Source organism: Leuciscus leuciscus, assembly GCF_965113295.1.
Source record: "Leuciscus leuciscus genome assembly, chromosome: 4".
Classification (NCBI taxonomy): domain Eukaryota; kingdom Metazoa; phylum Chordata; class Actinopteri; order Cypriniformes; family Leuciscidae; genus Leuciscus; species Leuciscus leuciscus.
The window spans coordinates 3,848,545-3,876,242 of record NC_138728.1 but is presented as its reverse complement, the minus strand read 5'-3'; the positions used below and the strand labels follow the sequence as shown (position 1 = coordinate 3,876,242).

At 37.1% G+C, this 27,698-nt stretch overlaps 1 protein-coding gene across 4 annotated transcripts in view; it reads right to left on the bottom strand.

Annotated features, from left to right (window-relative positions):
- The window catches only part of osbpl8 (oxysterol binding protein-like 8), a 77,405-nt gene extending 51,090 nt beyond the window's left edge, over positions 1 to 26,315 (bottom strand). For 2 of the 4 annotated variants that reach the window (XM_082168346.1, XM_082168347.1), the window contains exons 1-2: positions 25,988 to 26,315; positions 2,826 to 2,916 (exon numbers count right to left, since the gene is read on the bottom strand). In XM_082168346.1, the coding sequence (XP_082024472.1) occupies positions 2,826 to 2,870 (45 nt within the window). In that variant the 5' untranslated portion in view covers positions 2,871 to 2,916; positions 25,988 to 26,315. Of the gene's footprint in view, positions 1 to 2,825; positions 2,917 to 25,987 lie in introns of those variants that run through there. The other 2 variants (XM_082168349.1, XM_082168351.1) reach the window with 2 other exon arrangements.
- Between the last annotated feature and the right edge of the window lie 1,383 nt (positions 26,316 to 27,698).

The window sequence follows — 27,698 nt, the reverse complement described above, 5'->3', positions numbered from 1 at the left end:
GCAGATGTCATAAAGTAGCTGTAATTTTACATAACTCAAAGCATTGGAGTAATAACGCCAGTCGATTCTTATTTTCAAACCAATTTAGGCGTCATGGCTGATCAATCATTGTGTGCCCATTAACAGCAAAGAAGAGAATCGAGGACTGGAATGACAATAAAACTGAATATGTAAAAAAAAAATACATTCTCAGAATAAAATACTAAAATAAAAAAGTAATTTTTGTTTTGTTGAAATTATACTCTAAAATCTAAAAGAAAATTAATCCTATTTCTAGGATCATTAGCGTTTTTGCATTGTTCCTTTATTATATTATTATTATTAAATACATTATTTACACCCCAAATTCGAATTACCATAATGTGTAAAAATGTATCATTACTGCAATATTATATTATATTAAAAGAAAGGTACAATTTAAAGTTTTTATTTTTATTTATGCAACATTTCATTATTTTTTAAATGTATCAGGACAGAAAATATATATATTTTTATTACAGTAGAAATATGATGCATGTCATTTCATTCAGATTTCATTTTCATTTTTTTCTTTGTACTACACAGATTATTAATTTATATGACTAATATTATTATTAATAATACATATTTTTCGTGAGATAAACCAAAACCAGTGTATTCTTTGTCCAGATGTATGAGGGGTTGTTGAGACACTTCAGAAGCCAACACACTGTAATTAATTAGCTAATACCCCGATGCTGATGCTTCTGTGAATGAATGAATGAATGAATGGTGTGCAATGGTGCAATTACAACCCATTTACAGGGAACTAAAAGCCCAAATTGTCTGGCACACAGTGACTTCCTTCTCTGCCGCTTCAGAGAGCTGAAGATCTGATCTCAAAGTGGACACTAAACCTTTATGTATCTTCTGACACGTGTGAAACAAATAGAGCCGGAGGATTATAAACCACACTTAACTGAAATTAACAATAAACAAACAAACCCCTCACAGCTCTTGTTCCTGTAAACGGCTTTAATGGCTCATGAATAAAGTAACAACATCTCCTCCTCAACAGACATTTATTTAGGTTAATGAAAGTGACAGAAAACGCTTCTGTGTATGTGGCTCACAGGTGCATGCTGGGTAACACCTGAGGCTTGTGTGTGAAACGATTCACTGGTAGTTTGTACACTAGCAAAACAGACAGAATCGCAATACAAACACAAATGCTCAATAGTCTCAATAGCACTTGTTTTTTTTTTTGACACATGCATTGTGACTTTATTTTTATCGCAATGCCAAAAAAAAATGTATGACAGGCATTTTAGATTTGATCTTTTATCTAAAGTGTTTCTCATTCCTTTAACAGTAGTTTTAGTACTGAAACTGAAACAATCTTTGAAAATTAATTAGCATGCATTAAAGGCATTGCAACAAATTCTACCATAAAATGCTTCTCTTAATTGAAATATTAATAAATAAATAAAATAATAAACAGATATATATATATATAAAAAAAAATATTATATATATAAAATTGCAATATAATCATTATAGGTAAAGACAAATAATTCAGGAATACGAAAAAAGTGCTTAAAATGTCTTAATCATCATGAGATTAAAGGATTAGTTCACCCCAAAATGGAAATTTCCTAATAATTTACTCACCCCAATGCCATCCAAGATATCCATGTCTTTCTTTCCTCAGTGGGAGAGAAATTATGTTTTTCGAGGAAAACATTTCTGGATTTTTCTTCTAACAATGGACTTCATTGGTTACCATCGTTTTTAAGTCCAAATCAATGCCGTTTCAAAAGTCTTTGAAGTGTTTAAACGGGCTGTACGCGATCACAGCTGAAGAAGAGGTTGTTATCTAGTGAAACGATAGGTCATTTAAAAAAATATATATATAATTTATAGACTTTTTACCTTCAATAGTTCGGATTGAGCTGATCAACACACGGACAGGGAACTACGTCATCACGTTGAAAGGTCACGCCGGCGCCGGCAATACTATTTGAACTACTATTCATATTCATCAGAATGTCATTCATATACTATTCATATTCATATTCACTGAATACTATTACTATATATATATTAGCAAACAATACTATTTGAACTATCCTCCTACGTACGGTCGCATTGTAAACAGTGGGGCGGTACTTCTGCCGGCGCCGGCGTGACCTTTCAACGTGATGACGTAGTTCCCTGTCCGTGTGTTGATCAGCTCAATCTGAACTATTGAAGGTAAAAAGTCTATAAATTATATATATTTTTTTTTAAATGACCTATCGTTTCACTAGATAACAACCTCTTCTTCAGCTGTGATCGCGTACAGCCCGTTTAAACACTTCAAAGACTTTTGAAACGGCATTGATTTGGACTTAAAAACTATGGTAACCAATGAAGTCCATTGTTAGAAGAAAAATCTAGAAATGTTTTCCTCAAAAAACATAATTTCTCTCCCACTGAGGAAAGAAAGACATGGATATTTTAGATGGCATTGGGGTGAGTAAATTATTAGGAAATTTTCATTTTGGGGTGAACTAATCCTTTAATCTCACAATGCAAAAAAACCCCCAAAAAAACAGGGTTATTAAATCTATTATTTTGAGGCAGTAAGAAGTATCCCAGCATGCATTAGTTATTTGTACTATTCATTATTCACAGGCTCGCTCTCAAACACTGACAGCTGAGGAGTATTTCAGTCTTTTGTAGTCGCTAATGGGAGAGAAAGTGTGGTGATTTTAAAGTGTTTGGCGACAGCAGTATTAGCTTTGTTCTTGTCACTGTGAAGGCCGACACATGCTCGCGTGAGCTCTAATGGCTCATTATATTCACATCATTATATGCACACTCACCTGAGCTCTCTCAGGATCACCCTGAGACTCGGCACAAGACTCCATGTTTCTCCAGAGAGCGCCGGTCAATGCTGTTCACAGATCTGCATGTCTGCGGAGACACAAACAGATGCACTTCAGACAAGTACATTACGATGCAGGTTTATGCTAGGCTAGCCAAGCAGCTTAATCATAATTAAAGGAATAGTTCAGCCAAAAATGACAATTATTATTATTAAAGAATTGCATACTTGCACGGCGTTCGAACTCGAATACTTCCCTACTATTTAGTATGCGAAAAACAGAGGAGTATACAAACACATAGTACAAATACACAGTAGGTGAACAGTATCTGGATGACCCAGAGATTCTGAAGTGCGCGTTCGATGAACACTTTACTATCCCATGAGGCCACAGGGAAAGGGTTTTGTGAATGGCAATGAAGCAACAGTGGGAATGACAACATGGCAGATGCAGTACATCTGAATTTACACATGCACATTCATACTATATAGAAGTAGAACATGTTTTTTAACGTTTCAAACCAAATGTAGCACCTAATATATCCAGTATGTGATATTAGAAACAGGGTTAGAGAGGAAAAAGACCATCAGACTGGCATTTAAAGCAACCAACCACCGTTTGTATAGCAAAATTCCTCTATTTTCTCACATATTTGCTATTCTGTAGACAATTTTTTGAAAGTTATCATTAGTTTACCAAGACATTTCATGACAATATCTGACGCAGACAGCTCTTATTTGAAGCGCAAACATCGATGGCACTCAGATAATTTGCTGGGCTCTTTATCTCGGCTACAACGCCGTCAGTCTGACGTCCCACACAGCGGGAATGAGCAGCACAAGAGTCCTCAGGTGCCACACAGACCCGGATTCAACGCATGGCCTGTCAACTGCTCAGACCAAACTTTCACAAGCGGAAACTTTTGATCTATAATTAGCAAAGTAGGTCATGAAGGGGAAAAAACGATGGAGAGAAAGCAGAGGCGGTCCAGGAGGCCTCATAGACTGTGAAACTGTAACAGTGTGACGTGATGCGGCTCAATTTACACCCTTAAACTGACCTGACGTCCTTGACTTTTTATTGTGCGCATATATTAATGGTCAAAAGTTTGGAATAATTAAGTTTGTTGATGTTTTGAGAGAAGTCTCTTATGCTCACCAAGGCATTTATATAATCAAAAACAAATCCGGTTTCCACAAAAATATTAAGCAACATAACTTTGACAATAAGGGACATTATTCATAACTAGGCACCAATAATAATTATTGAGCAGCAAATTTGCATTTTAGAATGATTCCTGAAGGATCATGTGACACTGGAGTAATGATGCTAAAAATTCAGTTTAAATTAGGAATAAATTCAGGAATATTTTTTAATATACATAAAAATAAAAATAAAGTTCTTTTAATTTATAATAATATTACGCAACAAATTTTTTTTTTCAATTTCATTTTTGATCAAATAAATGCACTGATGTTTCAAAAACACAAAAACATTAAATATTTCAAATTTTTCACCAGTTTGTCAACTCTTCCCATTCCGGTCTCAGACAAAGATGTACAATAGTTTGAGAGTCACAGCTTACTGACTAGTCAACACAATGTGTGTGTGACTTCTAGAGAGGCCTTGTCAAATTAACACTCCGCAGCGGGACGCAAAACCACAACCAGAAAGTGGTAGACAACTGTTCTTCTGAACCAACATTCATGCCTCTTGAATCTGAATATGAATAACAACTGCTGGGAAATATCCAGAGCCTGTGGCTGAAACACATCGGCTGGAGATAATGGTCCGCACACACACACACACACACACACGCTGCAGACCAAAGGGAATAGAAACAGTTGCAGGCGCGACTTCAAAGGAAACTTCAATGCGTTTTGTGAAACACAAAGCCGGTGCAGGTGAAAGGCTGTGGAGGGACACGCTGGTCTGAGAACAGTGAAGTCCAGCTACAAGCAGCAGAGAGGAATATTTAGCTCTCTAAACGCCCCTCTGTTTGTTTAACACCTATTCTGGCCTGTTAGCATGCTAATTTCAGTCATCGAAAGCACAAACCTTCAGATTTTCTTATGCATATAGGTCGGGTAATAACGATAAAATTCAATATTGAATACATGCATTTGCTCTGAAATGGCACAAATAAATAAATCAATAAATAAAAGGAACCCATATTGATCAAACAGTCACTGTAGTAAATTCACTTCAAAATGTAAAATTGTAAAATTCAATAAAATGTAAAAAAAAAAAAAAAAAAAGACACGTTTTCCACAACGTTTTTCAAAAATTGACCAAGGAAGAATATAACATTTTTTTTTTTTTTTAAATGCACCAATATAACAATCTATAGCAATAAACAGCAATATTTACCTATAAAAATAAAAAACAATGCCACCATGAGATCAAAACAAACTGATTCCCCAAAATGAATCAAACCTCCCAAATCATATATTAGAGACACTATTAAAATATCTCTCGTCTTAACACTCTCTCAAGTCATATCACATTAAAACTGAGTGCTGTTGTTTGACCTTAAAAAGCAGTCTGAAGCACCAAGTGGACGAAGAACAGTCCCCGAAGGCTGTTTCTTCTTATTGATCCCTCAATGCAATTTTCCAAGGACATTTATTCTTTATTTGAGTTATTGACGTCCTGTCAGGGGTGTAGAAACAGTGGCGTATTACAAGAAGCTAGCCTAGCTTAGGTCAGTGGTCACCATCAACTCTGAAGATTTTGTATGTTTTCCTTATCAAACACACCTGAATAAACTTGTTAGTAGAGACTCCAAGACCTGGGGCCTCATTTATAACCGTTGCGTACGCACAAAACAGGCCCTGAATGAGGCGTACGCCACTTCCGACGCATAAGTTGAGATTTATAAAAACAAACTTTATGGGAAAATTTGCGCACCTGCACACAAACTCTGACCCATGCGTACGAACGTTTTGGAGACGGAGCAGTTTGGCGACACCGATGGTGAGCTGGAGTTAAATGTCTTTTTGGTCACTTTTAGACAGAAAATCTAAAGAAAATTAAACATATACAGAAAGATAATACAAATATAATTTCACTCACCAAGCCTGTCACTTGAAGCAAATATCCATCCCTTCTTAAATGTCCGCACCAGCGAGCGCGTCGGGCCGTTTAGTGAAACTGACGCAAATAACAGTTTAAATAAATAAAATAATGATTTAAACTTTGTTTTACTTCTGATATAAACATTTAGATTAAATATGCCATTCAAATTAATGGAGTTAAACACTTAAACATGAAATCGTTACTGAGAAGTTACAACATTTTTTATATTCAATCAATAGAAATATTTGTTGTGGATGCGATGCTTTTGAACACTTTTCCTGTGGCGTGGAAAATTGTCTGGGTAAATAGTTTCGTGCAAGGTGCAAATAATGCCCAAGGCCAATCTGTTTCCATTAAAAATATAAATCAATTAAAAATACAATTCGGCCAGTGGAAAAGATTGAGAAAAACTTTCTCTGAAATGTATTTTACACTATTTGATTTATGTATTCAAAAACAAGGCAAGGATATAGGCAACTACATGATTTTTATTAATGTGATGTGTCTTGTACCGTTAAACGTTATCACGTGGATGAATAATCATATGCAAATGATATGCAGATGAGGATCTGCATAGTAAAACGAGTCGTTGTAAGCTCCATATATGGTTATTTCGGGGTGGAGAAGCATGTGCGCACAATCTTCCGCTGATTGGGATTTATAAAGTGAATTCTGCGCAGGTTCTGGCGTACGAACGGTTTTATAAGTCTGAATATATTTTGCCGTATACGCCATTTTTGGCTTTCGTGCGCACGTACACTTTTAGTAAGGATCCTACGCACAGTTTTGTAAATGAGACCCCTGAAATGTGTGTATCAGATAAAGAGAGACAAGAAAAGTGTGTACAAAAAAACACAAGACTTTAATTTGAGGCCAGAATAAACCACAAAAGGGAAAGAAAGAGGATCAAGAAATGCTAAAACTGGAATATATATTTGCAGAAGTAAAACCACAATGAGTGTTGGGTGAAATAAACCAAAAGAATGCAGAACATCAAACAACGTCGTTTCAAAACCATTCCTTAATTAGCTTTGTGATTTCACACTGAATAATAAAGCAAACATACAAAACCTTTATGCACATTTCCCACAGATGCCTGTAGCGCAAGTCTAGACGTCAGCCTGTGACCGTCAACACTCCCACACTCAATCTGTGTGAACATACGTGACAAACTCTGAGAACTTCATGGGACACGTCGAATCTGTGAGCAGATACAGATCGCTGTGGTGAGAGAACATGTCCAACCTACTGCCACAGCAGAGCAGTGAAAACATTAGGGTAGACGGTCTAATTTGATTCAATCTGCATGACCCAGTTTCTGTGCGTGCTGGAGGGTTTCGTCTTTACCAGCACTAACTCTGTTGATGGTTCAGGCCCTGTTTACACCTGGTATTAAGATGCGTTTTTGGTTGATCGGATCAAACGTAGACGAGAGTCACGTGTTTTAATCCGCTTCTTTTGTCCACTTTCATCCACTTCTGTCCTGATTTCTTCGAGGGGACTCAGGGGAGGGTCTGTCTACGGGCTTTTTCAGATCTTTCGATCTAACGGATGAAATAAGCTCCCGCAATTTACATATGAACACGACCGGAGACGACAGTAAACCACACAGAGAGAAGCAGCTCCTTTCACACGGCGCGTTGATCCCGGGGAATTGCGTTTCCCAATGTGTGAACATTGTGTGAACGCAAACACGTCCCGGGATTGATGCCGGGATGGGGACCTAGTAACATTGCCGGGATCAGTCCCGAAACATGCCCTGTGTGTGAACTAGGGATGTTAACCGATGACCGTTTGTTGACCGTATCAACGTTAACCGATCAAAGTTGTCGGTAGTCGGTTAAAAAAAATTAAAATAAGTGATCTCTAAATTAGACAATTATAGACAGTGGACTAAACGCTACTACAGTTAGCCATCTCATTCCAAGATCTTTTTGTGTGAAGTGAACAAATCCCTCACACTCAATTTTTCATAACTCGCCTGTTTGTACTTAATAAACCAATAAAAACATTTGGCGCGAGGTCACAGCGTTTGGGTTCGCGCGCTCACAAGGTTTGCGAAAAGTAAAGGCTACAGGCTAAAACACTCGAGGCTAGAGCCAGGGCAGACGACAGGATGAAGCGTGCAAAGAAAAGTAATCAAGTGATGATCATCATCTTTCTTTATTATTGTTAGCACTACCTCAAACTAAAGCGGCGTCTCTTCGGAGCTGTCATTTTCTTAAATGAGCCGCAGCAATGTTTTCGAATGAGCTTCTAACGCTAGACAAACACCTTTATTTTCAACGCGATCACCTTGTACCCAAAACATTTCGAAACTAAGGAGCCATTTGTCCTCCGATTACATACAAGCTCCTCGGCGCCGCGTTTGCGGGACTCATGTTTCGCGCCGTAGGGGATTTCAAAAAAGTGACGTGAGTGGAAGGGCGGCGCAGTGTGTGTGTGAGCGGGAGGCAGAGCGGCAGAGAGATGCGACAGAGTTGCGAAATTGCGCGGCTCGAAATGGCTGTTATTTCAAATAGCGTAGCATATTTTAAACTAATCGGTTAACCGGTTTCAACCGGCTAATGAGGCTCGGTGGTCGGTCAAGAAATGTTTTAGTTTTCGCCATCCCTAGTGTGAACAAAAGCCAGGACCAATGCCGTAAGGGGTGTGTCGTCGTGATGACGGGAGTTATCACATCCTGACGTCACGTGTCTTTACGGGATGTGTGTGAACGCACTCACAGATTCTGGAAAATTACTGGCAGTGTGAATGAACCAAAATCAAAGGATCCCGGGACACATTATCCGTGTATTTTCCGGAATCTCTGAGTGAAAGGGGCTTTAGTTTCTGCTCTGACAGACACAAGATCAGCCGAACGCTGTGAGTGTGTGTGTTAGAAATCAGGAATGATGAGAGAACATTGTGCTTGGTGCGTTTTTCATCTTCAAACCAAACTCGGGTCTTCAGCCGACAAAGTGTGTCAGACAAATCCCGCCTGTCAAGAGCTCTTCCTATAATGTTTAGGCATTATGTCAGTAGGCGAAGTTTTGCAGCTGTTCGAACACATTCGACCACATGAGTGTTTACACTATGAAAGCAATCCGGTCGAATGCGTTTTCGACAACCTCTGGAAGTGGTCGAAAGTGGACAAGCTCAAAACGTTTACATCTGTATTGAGTGTCGTCCACTTGTGATTGGATTGATAAAAACATTTCTTAATACTTGGTGTAAACAGGGCCATAGTTTAAAGATGGAGTTAGGCTAGGTTTACACTATAGCCCTATTCGGACGGGACTAGTTTAACATGTAGAGGTGGGGTAAAGTAATAATCACCAGAGCTTCTCTGTGATTTTAGTCCCGTCTGAATGTGCATCTCAGTAATCATCACGGATAATGTCAGTAAAGATTACCGCTACTTCAGTAAAAAGGTCTGGAAGATGACCTCAGGTGATACTAATCCCGTGTGAATAGACCCGCTGTAAATATGTACGTAAATATTCCGTCATTTCCTGTTTAAAAGTAGTTTTCCGCAGTTTTTCAAGTATGGAGACGCTTGAAGAAGCATCAGATGCGTTCGAGACGCTGGAACGAGTCTGTGGCAAAACTCAAGTGTTTCACACACACCATTCAGATCAGAGAGAAGATCGAAAGCACTTGTTAGAGGCACGAAACATCTTTTAGCGTTAGGTAAGTGCCTATTACCAACACAATCCAATCTGAAGTTAATTAATACATCGTTCGACCGGACATAACTGTTTTATATATATATATATAAATATGGGTTATATGTGTTTGCGCACATGATATCAGGAAGCAACGTAATACACACATGATGACAGGAGGGTGACGGCGATGCACAAATCGAGTTACTCTCTCACTTCTGCTAGTTTTACTGAGATATCTTATCCCGTGCGAATTGGCCTTTAATATTACAGACGTCCTGTGGTAAAATAACATTACTCCATCTACCCTTGTAAAGTTAATCCTGCCCGAATAGGGCTTAACACTCAAAAGTTTAGACGCACTTGACTGAAGTCATGTTTATCATGAACTTTAAAACCTCAGATTGCTTGAAATTAGTTTCAGACATATAGGGTTGAGAGCATCTCGTTACATTCATATAGACAAACATAGGCATACGCTCTGAAGTGCAAGATAAGTGATCAAATTCACTCCCAACAACTCACTTTAACAGCGAGTTAAATCCCAATCCACAACAGGAACCAATAACTATATTATTCCACTAAATAAACAATCATAAAAAAAGAAGCTGTGATTCATGAGTGCTTGATTACTTTACTGGAAGACAAACTAATAAGTCTCAACTCTTCAACACAATCTCTCTCCATTAGTGTGCTGTTCCTCTCAGTGCGTGCGTGTGTGTGTGTGTGTGTGTGTGGCCCAGGTGGCAGCAGTAGATAAAAGGTGTGTTTTTCAGTAAAAATATCTTCTTTTCACACGTCTCTACCCAGACTCCCTCTGAGCTCAAGCAACTCATCTACCCCACCGAGACACTGAACAAACCACCTCGTATCACACACACACACACACACTGTCCCATATGGATTCACACAACCACAGAGGCTCACATGTTCATTTAGATCAGAGCCTGAAATTTTTGCTTAATGAGTCATATTGAGCATAACTGCAGCATTGTTCCTCTGAAAACCACTAAAAACGCAATTAAACAGGCTGTTTTTGGCATTTTAAGATTTATATATAAATATGTGTATATTTGTGTATATGCATGTATATATTTAAGATTTTTTTTATTTATATATAAATGATTTATATTTATATATAATATAAATTATGTATAAATACATATACAGTATATACATGCAAATATTTCTTAAATAAATACATGCATATGTGTGTATTTATACAAAATAATTATACACAGTACACACACATATATTATGCAAACACAAACTTTTATTTTGGATGCGATTAATCGCGATTAATCTTTGCCCAGCACTAATTTATTTATATATATATATATATATATATATATATATATATATATATATGTAACTGTGTTTTGGGCATCTGATTTATTCATATATATATATATATATATATATATATATATATATATATATATAAACTACTATATCTAGAATTATATTAAGTTGTATTTATTTATTTTTCAATTTTATTATACACAATTATTTTTTATTAAATATATTATTTATAGATTTATATAAATTAATGTTTTTTTTTTTTATTATTACTAAATATTTTATTAATATTTATTAAATATGTATTATTTAAATTATATATAATTTAATAAATATATAATAAATAAATATAAATAAAATGATATATATATATATATATGCAAAACTATTTTTCATTAAATCTATCATGTATACAATTATATATGAATATATTTTTTATTATGATTAATTATTGAATATTTTATTATTAATTATTATATACACTAAATAAAATGATATAGCCTATACATACATACCACAATTTATTTTCTTTTTACGTTTCATATTTTTATATCTTCTATCTAAAGTGATTTCCAGCAACGTCCCGTCTTCCTCAAGGCCCCGGTGCCGATGGTTCATGCATGAACCGCCTGAACCTTCCTCTCCTCAGTTCGGCGCACCGCTCGCTCACTCCACAGAGCTGATGATGTGCCTGTCAGCACGCCGATGTCACTCTCGTGCTTTCTCATTCTCCTTCTCTTTTCAGCACCAGGCTTAGACAGATTAGCGGGTCAGATCGGTGTTACTAGGGAGAAGTCTCTGCCCACATCAGAGCGGGTTTCCATGACGTAACCTCATCAGTTAGACACCCTGATGGTTCCCGTGAAACGTTCTTCCAAAACGAGACTGTATTCCCGTCTCCCACCCCCTGAAGCACTTATAGAGCACGCAAAACCACTAAGCCGAGGGATAAACAAGTGTCGACTAAATCTAATTCAATCTTATAATGAACAGACCACTAGACATCTGTTATATGACTTTAATTGGCTTAACTTCCTAGACTTTCTAGTGTTTTTGTACCAGGAGACGAGGAGTAACTTCTCCCAAAGATTAGGATTTGTACAAAAACTTCACACACACAGAAAAAATGTGTGAGGAGGAGTTATGCACCAAAGTTTAATACTTAGCATTAAATCTTAAAATTTAACAAAAGTAATGCTTGACGGCTACACTTTATTTTAAGGTGTCACTGTTACAGTGTAATTATATATTTAAGTACTGAGTAATATTAATTAGCAATATGTACTTACTATAGGGTTAGGGATATTAGGGTTTGGTTGGGGTTTAGTTGCATGTAATTACGCATAATTTACTGTTATTACCACTGTTGTGCCTCGTTCATATTTTGGGAGAACGTGAACTGAACGTACCGTAATACTGCCTGATGAACGTTACTGTGAACTCGTTCATTCTGGTGTCTGTGAACGGCACGCTCTCTCAGTTTAACTTCGTTCAATAGGATGCCAGATTTCTATAGAGCCTTCCAGGCGAAAACCCGCCTAAAACACACCGTAAACAGGCCTTAATATGTAGCGGAAAAAACACCCAATCTGGCAACACCAGCCACCAGTGTCGCGCCGCCGCATGCGTCATCAAAACAAAACACAGCATGTAGGCGACAAAGCAGCAAGGAGGCGTCGTATGATCCTTTAAACGAGTTTAATGATAAGGTTGGTGAGGATTGGGAAAAATCGTACATTTCTGTGCAAACTTTGAAAAGAAAAGAAAATCCGCACTTGTTGAACCTGCCTGGTATATTTTTCCAGGATTCCAGACAGTATTCCTTTCTAGTATGTACTGAAATGGAAAATTATTAAAATTGAAAAACATTTGCACCTTAAGGACTACTGTCCTGTTTTTTTTTAAATAATTCCTCATTAAAAAGGACCATTCAATCAGCACATTTTTAATAATTGCTGTCTATGGTTCTATATGGGCAGTGGAAATATTTTTGAAAAAATAAATAAAAAATAGCTCGTAGCACCATATGGAAAAAAAAGAATTATGAACTAGTTAATTTTTGAAACTGTGAACTTAGTTCAAAATTTTGAAGTATGAATTATGAACTGAACTAGTTCATTTTAAAATTTGTGAACTAGGGGTGGAACGGTACATGTATTCGTATTGAACCGAAACGGTACGGGCGTCACGGTTCGGTGCATGAATATACACGGAGAATACACGGTGTAAAAATAAATAAAACTCGCGTGCAAATTAATTAATGTACTGTGGAACTACTGTTAGATACGCGGGTTCTTTAGGGACACCTAATCTGTAGCTCCGCCTTAGCTATGAAGCTCTGTGGCTATAATGAACAGGCTGCGATGTCAAGATTGCAATGCTGGAATATGTTGTGTGTGTGTGTGTGTGTGTGTGTGAGAGTGAGAGAGAGAGAGAGAGAGGCGCGGGCGCGATCGAACAGTGGAAACATAAAAACATACTCCGTCATTTTGTTCATACAGGACATCGTTCAACCCCATTTAAAACTACGCAGTCTGTCGGTGCCATCTTTTGGACATTCATCACATTGCATTGGTTTTCATTTCTTGTCCTCACACAGGACTAATCTGTTTATTTTTAAGTTACATATTCTACATTGATTAAAACATTTTAAGGAAAACAAGTATATTGATCTGAAATATAGCAAATTAATTTGAAAGTCATTCAGGTACAATTACCAAACATATCTCAAGGTCTTTTTGTCTTTTTATTAATTTAATTAATAAACTAATTATATAAAACTATTGTCAATGCACTACAAATAAACTGGGTCTATGCCTTTACTTTATTAATAAAACTTATTTAAAAAATACAAGGCTTAAGACATTTATTTTCCTTTGGTGGAACAGCCTGAGACATGCACAATAAAAAATAAAATAATTGCCTTCTACATTTTTGTTTTGCTTTTCCCTCCATTGTACCGAACTCGTACCGAACCGTGATGTCTGAACCGAGGTATGAACCGAACCGTGACTTCTGTGTACCGTTCCACCCCTATTGTGAACTGAACTTTGAAATAATTCATGTAGAAAGTGAACTTTCCCAACACTGGTTATTACTATGGTAAGTACATGTAACAAGGACACTGTAAAATAAAGTGTCACCTGCTTGACTAACAACGAATTAAAAGACAAAAGGGAGGAAGAGGAACTAAAACGTATTGGTCTGAAGTGAGAGAAGCAGATTAAAAGCTTTTTAAAAGTTTCATGCAGCGTAACAGCAATTCGAAACGAGGCTCTTCAAAATAGTAAAGTTATTATCGGCATTCAGGTGAACTTCCACGTATGCCAGAAGACAGAAGTCTGAGATAACAAAAATCACCCGCCCTGACAGACATCCAGCCGGCTTGTGACATCACCATGTGACATTTTTATGAAATTCATTTAATAATAGAGCCGGGAAATGTAATTATGTAATAAGAGCCACACAAAAAGCCAAACTGCGTCGCACATCCTTCACCTCCGGGCACCAGCTGCAAAGATTTCCCTCCAAATAACAGCCTCTTCATCCTTTAATATTCAATTAGTGAACGTGCAACATCTTAAAGTGGCCTGAGCGTGTTTTCAATTAAAGAGAATTTAAACCTCTGCCCCGAGGCGAAGCAATAATCTCGCAACTACACAGACGGCGAGAACAACAAGCAAACCCTCTGCGTCAATGTGTCAGTGATGCGTTTAAAGGCCACACAAAACTCGACTATTCAGTGCAGAATAGCAGTCATACCAACCCATCATCACAACGAGTGTCACACCAAAAGTAAAGCGTTCAGCGCACCGCCAGCACTGAGAAGCACTGCTTGATAACATCTGCTCTGTCTGTGCACTATTTTTAATGCAACTTCACCATCTATCCTATGTTGTTTTAAAATTCTGGTTTAACCCTTTAAAACCGGATGTGCCGTCGACGACACAGCCAACCAAGCTGTATTCATGTCACTGTAACTCTTCAACCGTTTGCACTATCAAAATAATTCCTGAAAGTAGACCATGCGCTTTTCGCCAATATACGGCTTATTACGGTGGCAAATGACAGCAGCGTGGGATGGAAGGATTTGAACAGAGAGATACGACGCGCAGCAGGTTAGAGTGTTTTGGATTGCATAAAATATATTTTTTTAAAAACCAATACATGGTGAAAGAAGTGTTAGACAGCAGAAGAGGGGATTGGGATGATTTTTAATGAAACTTGGGAGGCGGATGGCCGTTACTCTTTCACGTATCTAAGCATGTAGTGTGTGCATGTGTATGTGTGCGTGCCTATGAATGTGTGCGTGTATGAAAAAAAGTGTCCTAAATGAAAACTGTGCAACCCAATGTCACAAAAAAGACTTGTATATATGTACTATAGTTCATTTTTCAACTTTAAAGTGTTCGTTTCTTACGTTCATGATTTTTTTGTTTTTTTTCTAAATAGAAATCAGTAAATTTATTCTCGTTTTTTTTATTTTTGTCTATTTAAATTCTATTTACAAACTCACCACACACAATAATGGTCAATAACTGTAATTTGTTGAAAAAGATGACACCTTGCACATGAAGATAGCACATTGTTTTAGAATTGTACAGTCAAAAAATCAAATGATGTGAAAAACACCTATTTTAGCTTCAGGTTCTAAAGGGTTAATAACTAGAAGTTTAGACCCATTTATTATTAGGGCTGTGCAATTCATCGAAATCGTTATTCGTAATAAACTCACGATGTGAGAGCATGCATGCTTTCTAAACCAAAGAAAGCATGATTTTTTCCGCCAACCCCCTCTATGTCCAATCAGGACCAATCACAACGCAGCATGCCTACATCTAGTGCCAGAACAGAACAACAGAACAGAACAGAACGTGCTAACCATTATGACAAATTAAATAAATAAATACGTTTAGAAAGCACGGACACAGGGAAGATGAATTCAGGGAAGGATACAGACTCCGTGGGGCCATTCACATACAGTAAAGGCCAACAGTTTGGAAACATTACTATTTTTAATGTTTTTGAAAGAAGTTTCTTCTGCTCATCAAGCCTGCATTTCAAAAATACAGAAAAAAACCAGTAATATTGTGAAAAATTATTACAACTTAAAATAATAGTTTTCTATTTGAATATACTTTAAAAAATAATTTATTTCTGTGATGCAAAGCTGAATTTTCAGGATCATTACTCCAGTCTATCACATGATCCTTTAGAAATCATTCTAATATGATGATTCATTATCAAAGTTGGAAACAGTTCTGCTGCTTAATATTTTTTCATAACCTGTGATACTTTTTTAGGATACTTTGATGAATAAAAAGTAAAAAAATAAAAAAGAAGCAAATTTTTTAAAAATAGAAATCTTTTGTAACAACAATATCCACTACTGGTCAGTAATTTGGGGTCAGTAATTTTTTTCTTTCTTTTTTTGAAATAAATCAATACTTTTATTCAGCAAGGATGTGTTAAATTGATAAAAAGTGATAGTAAAGAAGATTTATATTATTAGAAAATATTTTTTTATTTTGAATAAATGCAGTTCTTTTTAACCTTTTATTCATCAAATATATTAGGCAGCAGAACTGTGTCCAACACTCATAATAAATCAGAATATTAGAATGATTTCTAAAGGATCATGTGATAGACTGGAGTAATGATCCTGAAAATTCAGCTTTGCATCACAGAAATAAATGATAATTTAAAGTATAATAAATAGAAAACCAATTATTTTAAATTGTAATAATATATCACAATATTACTGTTTTTTTCTGTATTTTTGATCAAATAAATGCAGGCTTGATGAGCAGAAGAAACTTCTTTCAAAAACATTAAAAATAGTAATGTGTCCAAACTTTTGGCCTGTACTGTATAACGTGTTTTTGTGGGGTTTTTTCTTCTTCTTAGTGTGAAGAGCATTTTAAAAATCTAAAGAAACTTTTTCCACTACAAAGAACCTTTTGCGCAGTGCACAGATTTCATGGATTTACATTTTACATTTACATTTACATTTATTCATTTAGCTGACGCTTCTATCCAAAGCGACTTACAATTGCTATATATGTCAGAGGTCGCACGCCTCTGGAGCAACTAGGGGTTAAGTGTCTTGCTCAGGGACACATTGGTGTCTCACAGTGGATTCGAACCCGGGTCTCTCACACCAAAGGCATGTGTCTTATCCATTGCGCCACTACCACCCCTATGGATGTTAATGGTTCTTCATGGAGCCACAGGCCTTGTTTACACCTGGTTTTGAGATGCGTTCTGGTCGATCAGATAGACGAGAGAGACACAATTCCCGTGTTTTTATTTATTTATTTAATTTATTTTCAATTTTTGACAATAAACATGCCAGAATGAGAACATGAAAACACGGATGAAATCAACCACCCACCTACCAATCCCTCCCACCCCCCGGTCTCTTTGCAGTGGGGTACATAATGGATAGATAAGCCAACAGAAAAACAGCCACAGGAATAATAAAACATAAAAACAAGAAACAAAAACAAAAAAACAAGAAGTGGGATAAAGTGTTAAGGTATTCAATCTGAGTCCTGATCATTGCTTTGCACAATATACTTGGAGACTGTAAGACTGAAAATATTGGTTGAGGCCTGATTTATGGGACAAAAGGGCCCTGCTGGCTGATTAACATTTGACCTCCCCAATACAGCCTTTCTTCCTCTCAGAAACTAGGAACTCACACAAGAACATGGTTTAATGTGAATATTCAACATTGACTTATGTTTTTGGTGTCACTTGAAATGTCTCAAAGTGAGTGGTACAGATATCTCATATCCAGATAGATAAAATAAAAGGAAATAAGATTTATAGAAGTTCATAGAAAACTGGTTTAGAGATAAGGCAACCCCCCTTCTGTGGGATAGAAGCCATTTGAGGGTGGCCTTCCCCATCCCCCTTGTCACCTGGTCAGAGGATAAAGGAAGGTGTTCTGAAGGTGATCTCAGGTACAAGCTGGGTAAGACTATTTGGTGTAACCAATGTATAACCATGTTTTAGATATTTGAATTGATTGTGGAATTGATCTCTGATATCTGAAATATTAAATTGTTACATATGATTATTATAACTGATTTTGACATTGTTCATTTAATGGTTAAAGGAATAGTCAAACATTCGTTCACTTTTAGTGAGGCAGATTATTAAAACCTTTCATTTATGGAGTCAGATGAATTAACGAGTGAGTACATGATTAATGTATTGCAAATTTAACCAACCAATACTTTGCATGAGTGAGGACAGAACAAGTGACAACCTTCCCCGTGTATTGGCGAACCGGCAGATTGGGCCAATATAGCGGGCCTTGCGCAGCTTTAGTCACAATTCCCGTGTTTTAATTATAGAATTGTATTAAATTATTTAATTAATAATTTAATTTCTTCATTATGGGCATGTAAATGTACGGGCTTTTCCAGACCTTTCATTCTAACGGATGAAATAAGCTCCCGTAATTTACATATGAACATGACCGGAGACGACGGTAAAACACACAGCTTTAGTTTTCTGCTCTGACAGACACAAGACCAGCCGAACGCTGTGAGTGTGTGTGTGTGTGTTAGAAATCAGGAATGGTGAGAGAACATTGTGCTCGGTGCGTTTCTCATCTTCAAACCAAACTCGGGTCTTCAGCCGACAAAGTTTAAATCCCGATCGACCAAAACGCATCTATTTTTTAAGGAAGCTCCTCTTTCTGTGCCTCTCCTCACAGTCGGCCGTGTTCCCCACCGTTCACCTCTGCGAGTGATATTTAGTTCAGCCCACAGAACATGTCCAGGAGCCCCTAATAACAGCTCTGAGCTGAGAATCTGAGCCACGCGGGAGAGCAGGATTCCTTCAGTCGAAACGAAACCTCATTAACATGACAATCAAGAATCCTCCTCGTCCCTCGGTCAAACTAACAAACACTGACCTCTTAACCAGAGGGTATAGTGAAGGTACAACACTTATGTAGTTTAGTAGTTTGAAATCTATTTTTAACAACCAAAAGAAAAAGCATTAGGTTTAGGCCATTCTCAAGGAGAAAACAATAAAAGTGAGACGTCCTCTTCTGTTCTTTCTCTTTCAAGCATCTCAGCAAAAGCCTCAAGCTATAAGCAATGACAGTATATTTAACAAAGGGGATTGAAAGTGCATTGCAGCAACACGTCTCTCCTTTCTGCACAGATTAACCAGTCAGGGCACGATCACTGATCACAGAGGAATGTTTAGTTGGATTAATTTTTCATGCAGGACATATATTGCTAACAAGGTAAGAGTCTCATTTATGCACCATTAGTATCACCAAACAAAAATAAAGTTTCAAACACTCTCCTGGTCAGATGAACTGGTAACTAATACTAAAACTATTAAAAACAAAAGACAAAAACCTAAATTAAACGAAAATTAGAAATGTTGAAGCACTGGTAGATTATTGGTTATTATTTAATGGTAAATTAACCAAAGGATTATTCAACTATTCAGAAAATAATCAATGGATTAACATTATATAGAACATTATATAGAATAGAGGGGATATAGAATTAGATTATTCGATTAATAATAATAATAATAATAATAACAAAAAAATAAACAAATTAATCAATTGAAAATATAATCGGCCCAAATTCATACAGTGTTCAAATGGTATATTACCTCCAGAGTTCTCGCGAGAGCACAAGTTGAATTTGCTCAGCGAGTTACTCTGGTGTCGAGTAATGATGCTCATTAAATATGCCCCTCGATCTGAGCTGCACCAATCACATCGGGTTATCTGATATAGGCTGGCCAGAGGCGAGATGACGACAGCGCTGCGACGTCGAAGTCATTAGTAAACATTGCAAGATGGCTATGGATGAACACCACTTTGGCCGCTACAATGAACGAGTTAGACTTGGCTTTTTATCTAAAAGAGGAACAGAAGACGTTCCTTTGCAAGAAGGACGTTTTTGCTGTTTTGCCGACCGGATACGGCAAGAGTACCAGTTACCAGTTAGCTCCGCTGGTAGCTAAGCGTATGGGGCTTATTGTTGTGATTGGTCGTAGTGTTATCCAATTGCGTGCAGTGAGATTTTCAAATGCATGCTTGGTGCCGCCCCTCGAGCTGGCCGATTTTCATTAGTCGATGCCAGACCATTAATCTTTTAGATTTAGGTCTGGATTTCCAGGCTAATGGTATATACTGTGTGTCCAGAGATTTCTGAGATTTTGCACTGGACGGGACACTTATTCGTAGAGCGAGATGTTGCACCTCCATTTTTATGGCATCCATCACATATGTGGGTGTGCAAGTTTTGGGTGTGGGTTTGCCTCCGTCATTCCCAAAGCAACACATCCACAAAGGTTAGGTTATGTTTGGACACATAAATCTTCTCTGATCACTTGCAATTAATAGTGCGGACAGTCTGCCTGAAAAGATCTGATTTAAGAGAAAAAAAACCTGATTTGCCTTCAATCTGAACGCAGCTGGTCCAGCATGTCTGTCGAGAAACACGTTATTCACTCCTCACTGACATCCCGGCTCTGGGTTACTGTTCTGTCCACACAAGCTCTGTGAACTGGAGGAAAGTCCACACCATTAACCTCAGCTGACACCACAGCACAGACCGAGCTGCCGGCACAATAACAGACTCAAGAAAAGGCATGCCGTGTGCTTATAAATCAAACCACTCATGACCCCGAGGCAGTGTTACACAAATGTCCCATCCTAAGTTTATAGCTAAAATCTGTCCCTTGATCCTCATTTTGTCCAAGATTTTGTTGCTGTCGGGTGGAAACCTTGTGTGTCCATTTCAAAAAATGGTGTCAAAGTTGATATTGTGGCTTTATAAATGGTCACACACTTGCATGTGTCATCATTATATTATTAACACTTTACCAAAATCAAGCTCATATGGAGTTCAAATGTCAGACATACGTGTTGTGTCCGTCATTAGAAGGGCCACATCTGAGGCAGTAAGTGCATTGTGTTACGTTTTCATCAACCAAGTTTACTAGGTATCAGGAGCTCATTCTGTCATTTGGCCAACATCTCGTTATAAAAGACCAAGTGCTTTTGCACAGGCTGTTTAAGACAGTATTAGCCATGACTCGATGACAAATGCTAGACTAAGACACTCTTCTCCTCTTCTCAAATACATAAAACACACATATATATGAAGAGTTCAGATGCAAAAGCCTCTAAGTGCCATCTGAAATTTTCTTCTAGAATGATCATTTTTATCAAGCTTGTATATTTAAGTTCAGTAAATTCCCTTAAATGGCAATGAAAATGACCTATTAATTGTCATTTAAGTGAAATTACTGAACTTAAATATATGAACTTGATAAAAATGATCATTCTAGAAGAAAATTTCAGATGGCACTTAGAGGCTTTTGCATCTTAACTCTTCATATACTCATACATTCATTCACGATGGAGGAGGGGAGGGGTTATGAGATTTGACTGACAGTTTGAGGATCCAATGGAGTTAAGAGGTTCAGCCACAAACTCCTTTTAATACTTTTCATTGGTTAAATATGTGCAAAAACTTGACAGATGTAAAGGGTTACTAATAGTAATGATTTATGGAAAAAAAAAAGATTAAAAATAACAAAATATGGAGATATGACAGTCATAATAATTTTTTTAAAATACTTTGGCCAGTGGCCAATGAACAACCACCTAGAAACCACAAGACTCTTCACTTCTGCATTAATTTAGCTTATACTTTAAACTTGGCATTTTGCTCTGGAAATATTGTCGGCTCTTATGAGAGATTGCTTGTGGTTAATTATGCTCTTTTGTAAATCACTTTGGCTAAAAGCATCTGCTAAATAAATAAACGCAAGAGTACCAGTCACATTTTCTACAGAAAAATTATAAATCTACTCATGTAGATAAAACGTTTCTATTACATTAAGCACTTCATCTCGGCAAGGGTTTGAATCCGATTATATGTTGTGCATTTCCTGTTTTCAGAGTTTCGACTTCGACATGAAACAGGAAACAGCTTCTGTTCTCACCTGATGTCTGCATCATTTCTGACAATGAAGCATTTCTAGCACGTCACGGTGTGTTTATGAATCCACCCGTCAAATAATAACACACAGATCGTCTTCGTCTTATTAAACAGCTAGAAAGCTTTGATTCACACATTTTCCACAGGCCAGTTTCACTCTCTCAAATCAGGAAACGCAGCTTCAGATCTCAGACGTCCCTTCACAGTGTTTGACATTCAGAGTCTTGTGAAGGACACAAGAGAAACCATAATGAAGCTGACGGATTTAATGAGGATTAAATCTCCATTTGAGTTGGTATTCAGGCAAAACTGAAGGCAATATGGAGAGATTACGGCCACAGCCTTACGGGCGTCCGTGTCAGCAGGACGGATCATTAATATAAATGAAGCGTTGCAGTGACTCGGCTGGGGTGCCGAGGGTTTGCACCTGAGCACACATGCCTCTCATGACCAGCCCCAAAAATAGCTGTGAATTTGAATGCTGGACATTACCATTTGGTACTAGAAAGATTAAATTGTTAATTGTTAACAAACATGCCTTTGAATGATTCAATGCAAGTAGAGATTGCACTGTTCGACAGGCCGTGTTTTGTTTCTTTTTTTCACATTCGGCCAATCTCTGTTCTGGACTCTGTACATTAAACAGCAATGCAATCATTTCCCAAAATGTTCATTTGTGTGGAAATATTACGAACGTCTGTAAACAGGACGTTAGCAGGCCAGACGGGACACTCAAAAGAGAAAATACTGAACCAGGCACAGCTAGATCACGGTTCATGTGCTCAAAATATTGGATGAAAAATATAAATACTGAATTTAGGCTGGGGGTATATAGAGAGCCCCTTCCGGTGGACCACCATGTGGACCTTATTTTCGGAAAAATATTGTATGGTAGTCAATGGCGAGAGACAACGAATATTTTGATCTCGTTTGAATTGTGCCCTGAATTACACATATGATGTTTGTCAATTTAAAAGATACATTTTAAAGTCAAGAAAGTCGCAGTTTGATGTAAAACTGTTGAGGTATAAGACTGTGAAAATACGCAATTACAAAGACTACAAACCAAAAAGGCGCACATGTGACGTCACACCTTTTCTCTCAATGAATGAAGCTGACTTTACTGAAGCTAACGTCTGTCATGTTTTCTATAGTCTTACGTTATAATGGTAACGTTACGCCGTCATGCCTGAGTGTTTTGTACCAGACTGCACACATACGTACATAGTGCGAGACGAGAGATGTAGTTCATTGAGCGATTTTCACATAAAACTGAATGTAACTCTAATGTTTTATGACAAACTGCGACTTTCTTGACTTTCATAATTATCTTTTAAATTGACAAACATCATATGTGTAATTCAGGGCACAGTTCAGACGGAATAAAGAGATAAGTTGTCTCTCGCCATTGACTACCATACATATTTTTTCCGAAATAAGGAGCCGGAAGCGGAGGGGCGGGACTTAGGCTCTCTATATAAATGTATCTCTGAAGGAAACTGTCTTCAGAAACGTTTTTAAAGCATTTTATTTTCCTCTTACCTCCGTATAAAGTAGCGTTTATAAGCACAGTGCTGTTTTTGCTTAAACAAAGACGAAAACTAAAAAAAAATCTGCATTCGGTCTCTGATTCAGTCCATTTGCTTGTAAAAATCATGATCGGTGCATCACTAATTACAAGAGTCTTTAGTTGTGCATTGGACTACACTGGTCACGCTGCTGTACGTTTGCTGAAGTCCAACTATCAACCTCAGTTTATCAGGAACTAGATCTTCCAGCTTCCCATTTAAAATGGTATGCAATTGCAATCCAGAAATAGTTGGACAGCGATTTGGATTCTGTCCTCAGCTGCAAACACTATGCAAAATAAGACGACAAACACACCAGCAGCGTCAATAACGCACAACAACGCAGGAATGGAAACTCTATTTGACATGCAAATGACGATCACTGTCTCTCGTAATGTTGTACACATCCACACGTTCCTATACGAAGCAAACAATCTGTAGGGAAATTGCTGATGAATAATGTGGCGACGATGAGACCATAAACATCACGTTCTTCTGAAGTTTGGATCCTGAACACACAGATCTATATCAGAGTCGGAAGACATCATGATGTACAACACACAACGGGTTTAGGATGACGTGTTTAGAGAGCAGTTGTTACTGCTAATACTTCTCCTTTAAGATGCACTCTCTTCTATTGGGCGCTTGTTACAACACACACACACACACACACACACACACGCACACACACTGAAACTGTTACAGGTGCTACACCTCACATTTCACAACCTCAATCCAACAATGTGACACAGAAAGCTATGTGGAAGTGTGCGCTCGGGTTTCTGAACGCCTCTGAAGGGGAAAGTGGAAACATGAACCTTTACGCAAAGGTCAAAGATACACACAAAAAGCATGATCCACATCAGGATTCAGGTGTGTATCCGTTCTCGTCCAATCTAAGACACAACAAAAACAGGCTAAACTGTGTAAATGAGAATAAGTTTTGTGGTCAAAATAAATAAATGGCCAAATTGCGTTCATGTTACTGAATACTAATTAACTAGATCATTTTGTGAGGATGCTTCTAATGACACACATTTACTGTTATTACATAGTAATTTAGTACTGTGATGCGTTGTTATCCATTAATTAGGCTACTTTTATGGTAATTAGAGATTAACCACACATCACATTGAAATCATAACACTGGGAAATGGTATACTCACACCAGTCGCCAACATGATGTGGTTTACTTTGTATTTCTTTGCCAGAAATGTACAATGGTAACCATATTTAATAAAAAGTGTCCTTTAAAAAGAAAAATAATACCGTAATAAGCTAGTAGTATCATGGTTTATAGCAATGGTGCTTTGCTATAGGCTACATCATGACACTGTTTGATTATCATAATCATATAACATGTCAGTTATAGGTCGGGTCAGAGGTCAATCTTCCACCGGAACTCGACTCACGTACGGCCGTTAGTGATTATAGTTTATTAAGTTAGAAATATGGATATTTTTCTTACCAAAATGCATGGCTTCGCTTCAGAAGGCCTTTATTAACACCCTGGAGCCGTATAGATTATTTTTTTATGATGGATGGATCCAATATTTGGGCTTCAAAATCTAAGGTACCATTTAATCCTATTATAAAGCTTGGAAGAGACAGGATGTTTTTAAATATAACTCAATATACACCTAGGATGGCTTGAGGGTGAGTAAATTAAGGGATAATTTTCATTTTTTGGGTGAACTAACCTAAATTATACCATGGAATTACCATTATTACCATTAAAAATGTCATAGAATGAAAAAAAAAATGTATACTTGTTATACTGTACAGCCATTACATGGTACTCTTTGAAAAATGGGGTTGTTTGAAGAAGACCCCATATTTGTTTATTATGATTTAACTTTCATAACAATGGTATTGTAAACTCTGGTTAACCCTAGTAAATATTTATAAAGGACATCTGCATTCCAGATAAATATTATTGTTTACGTTAGGGACAAAAACAGCCCGAGTGTGTCACGTTAGCTATTACATAACATACATGCTCACTGCAATTAAACCACTAAAAAACAACCTGTTCGTATAGATTTGAAGACATTCACATTTAAAATGCACAGAAATATCGATGTAAATGATGGAGGATGATCCACACATACATGCATATGTCCATCAACAAGACCTGCAAAATGCAGACAGTGTTTCAAAACCTAGTTTGCAGCCTAACTAGACCGCATCAGGGTTGTATTCTAGGTCGAATATAAGGTAAGGAATACCATGGAATATTGGACATTTCCAAAACACTGGCACTACTATGCTTTTCCATGCTATTTTTGGATGGTGTAATGGTGCACGTGCTGTTGATGACCAAAATACAATGTAGGTTGACAGCTGACTGTATTTTGAGAGACAGTCTATATTGCTCAAATATGCTGCATAAATATGCCAATTATTCCCGCTCAAATATGCTGCACGCGCTGATGATGCTCAGACCCTATGGCCCAAACATGTTGTCTACATAGGCAGCTTACTAGGTTTTAAGACACAGCCGGTAGAGTGCAGTCTACGGGTTATTCGTACAGAAATGTAGAATTACAGTCAGAAACATAAACACCAACCTTAATAGTCTGAAGTCCTCCTGACGGAAAACACGGGCTTGAGAGAATTGAGAGAATAAGGTAAAATGTGAATTGTGTACGTTAGATTGCGTCGTCTGAGGAGAATCCGTCTGTCAGTCCATCAGTAAATGGGTTAAAACTTCTCAGACGTATTCTCTGACAGGTACGATCCTACATCGGTAGGGAGGGGGGGATCTAAAACGCTCTAACTGTGAACCATAAACGCGTTTTGTTGAAATATTAAAGCCATGAAGTGCTATACTACTGCCCGCCTTCGCTCGCACGTCTGTCTTCCTTCTTCAGCGCGACTGTTTATCTGCGATCGTTGAGTTCTGTCTGTCTGCCGCGCTCGAGGGATCGGCGTTCGACTGGGCTAAAAATAAAAATAAAAGCACACGTTGTCTGGAATCAGTTCTGTGAGATGGAACACGCAATGGCGTTAGTTTGATAAAACATTCAGGCAGACCGCAGATCAGTTGACTCTTTTTCCGGCTGTTAGGCGGAGCCTGTCACGTAGCCTATCCAGAGGCCTTTAATAAAAAATAATATTAATATTTTCAGGTGGTTAAATATTGATATCAACACTGATAATCCATCACTTAAATTTGTTTCAGGTTTTGGTTTATGCAGATGGTCTTTCGGAAGAGTTGTCATACATGTTAAACATTATTATTACAATGGGTAAATATCATGTACACAAAAGTAAGTGGAATAATATAGTAAACCCTCTTTAAATTACTTTAAAAATCCAAGTAAAAAATACTTGGAATCTTTAAAACACTTATCCAAAGATAACCAAACCCTTGGATAATTGTATAAAACCATATATGAGTCTCTTTCCTTTTAAGTTTGGTAAGATTTTATACCTGTAATTATTTATTTATTTTTCCTTCCTTGCACCCCCTTTAAAAGGGTTAAAGAATGTTTGTTGTTATTTTATGTGATATATATACACACATCGACATTTATGATGGAGTTATGATTGGAAACGTGTATATTTTGCATTTTATTGTTCCCTATTTGGTTTTGTAAATTGATATCGTTCAATAAAATAATAATAATAATAATAACAATAAAAGTCTAACGTGTTGTGAACATGTAATGTTACTGAAGATGGCCCATATCCTTATGTTTCATATGTAACGTATGTGTTTACTGTTTTAAACCGATTTATTTTAATGGAATGTGCAATGCAGTGTCATAAAATATTTCACACATATATTAGCAGAATAAATTTGGACCTGATCTAAAAAATCTGAACATTTTCACTCACATAACTTTTGTTTTGGTTAACATGGCATACTAATAAAACATGGAAAGGGCTAGAAAAATATATAAGCGAGCCAATGCTGCCACCACGTGGTTTTGAGCGTCAAAACAGGGCAAAATAAAAATATTTGACGACATTCCGTCTGACAGCCATGACGTAATCACGTTGCATTTCACATCATTCCATGAACGGAGGATGATGAGCAAAATATTTAGCCAAAAATACATAAAAAATAAAACTGTTTCATAGATAAGGTTTAAAAAAACTATACTCACATGTAGAACAGACTTGTATATATTTATATAAAGTGATTTATATAAAGTAGTTTGATGACGTAATGCAGCAACAGTAGTACAGGCTACCATGTGAATGACATCGGTTTTATGTCCAAATTAAAATTAATTACATTTCTTAGGCATCGGTGCATTGATAGAAATTGCT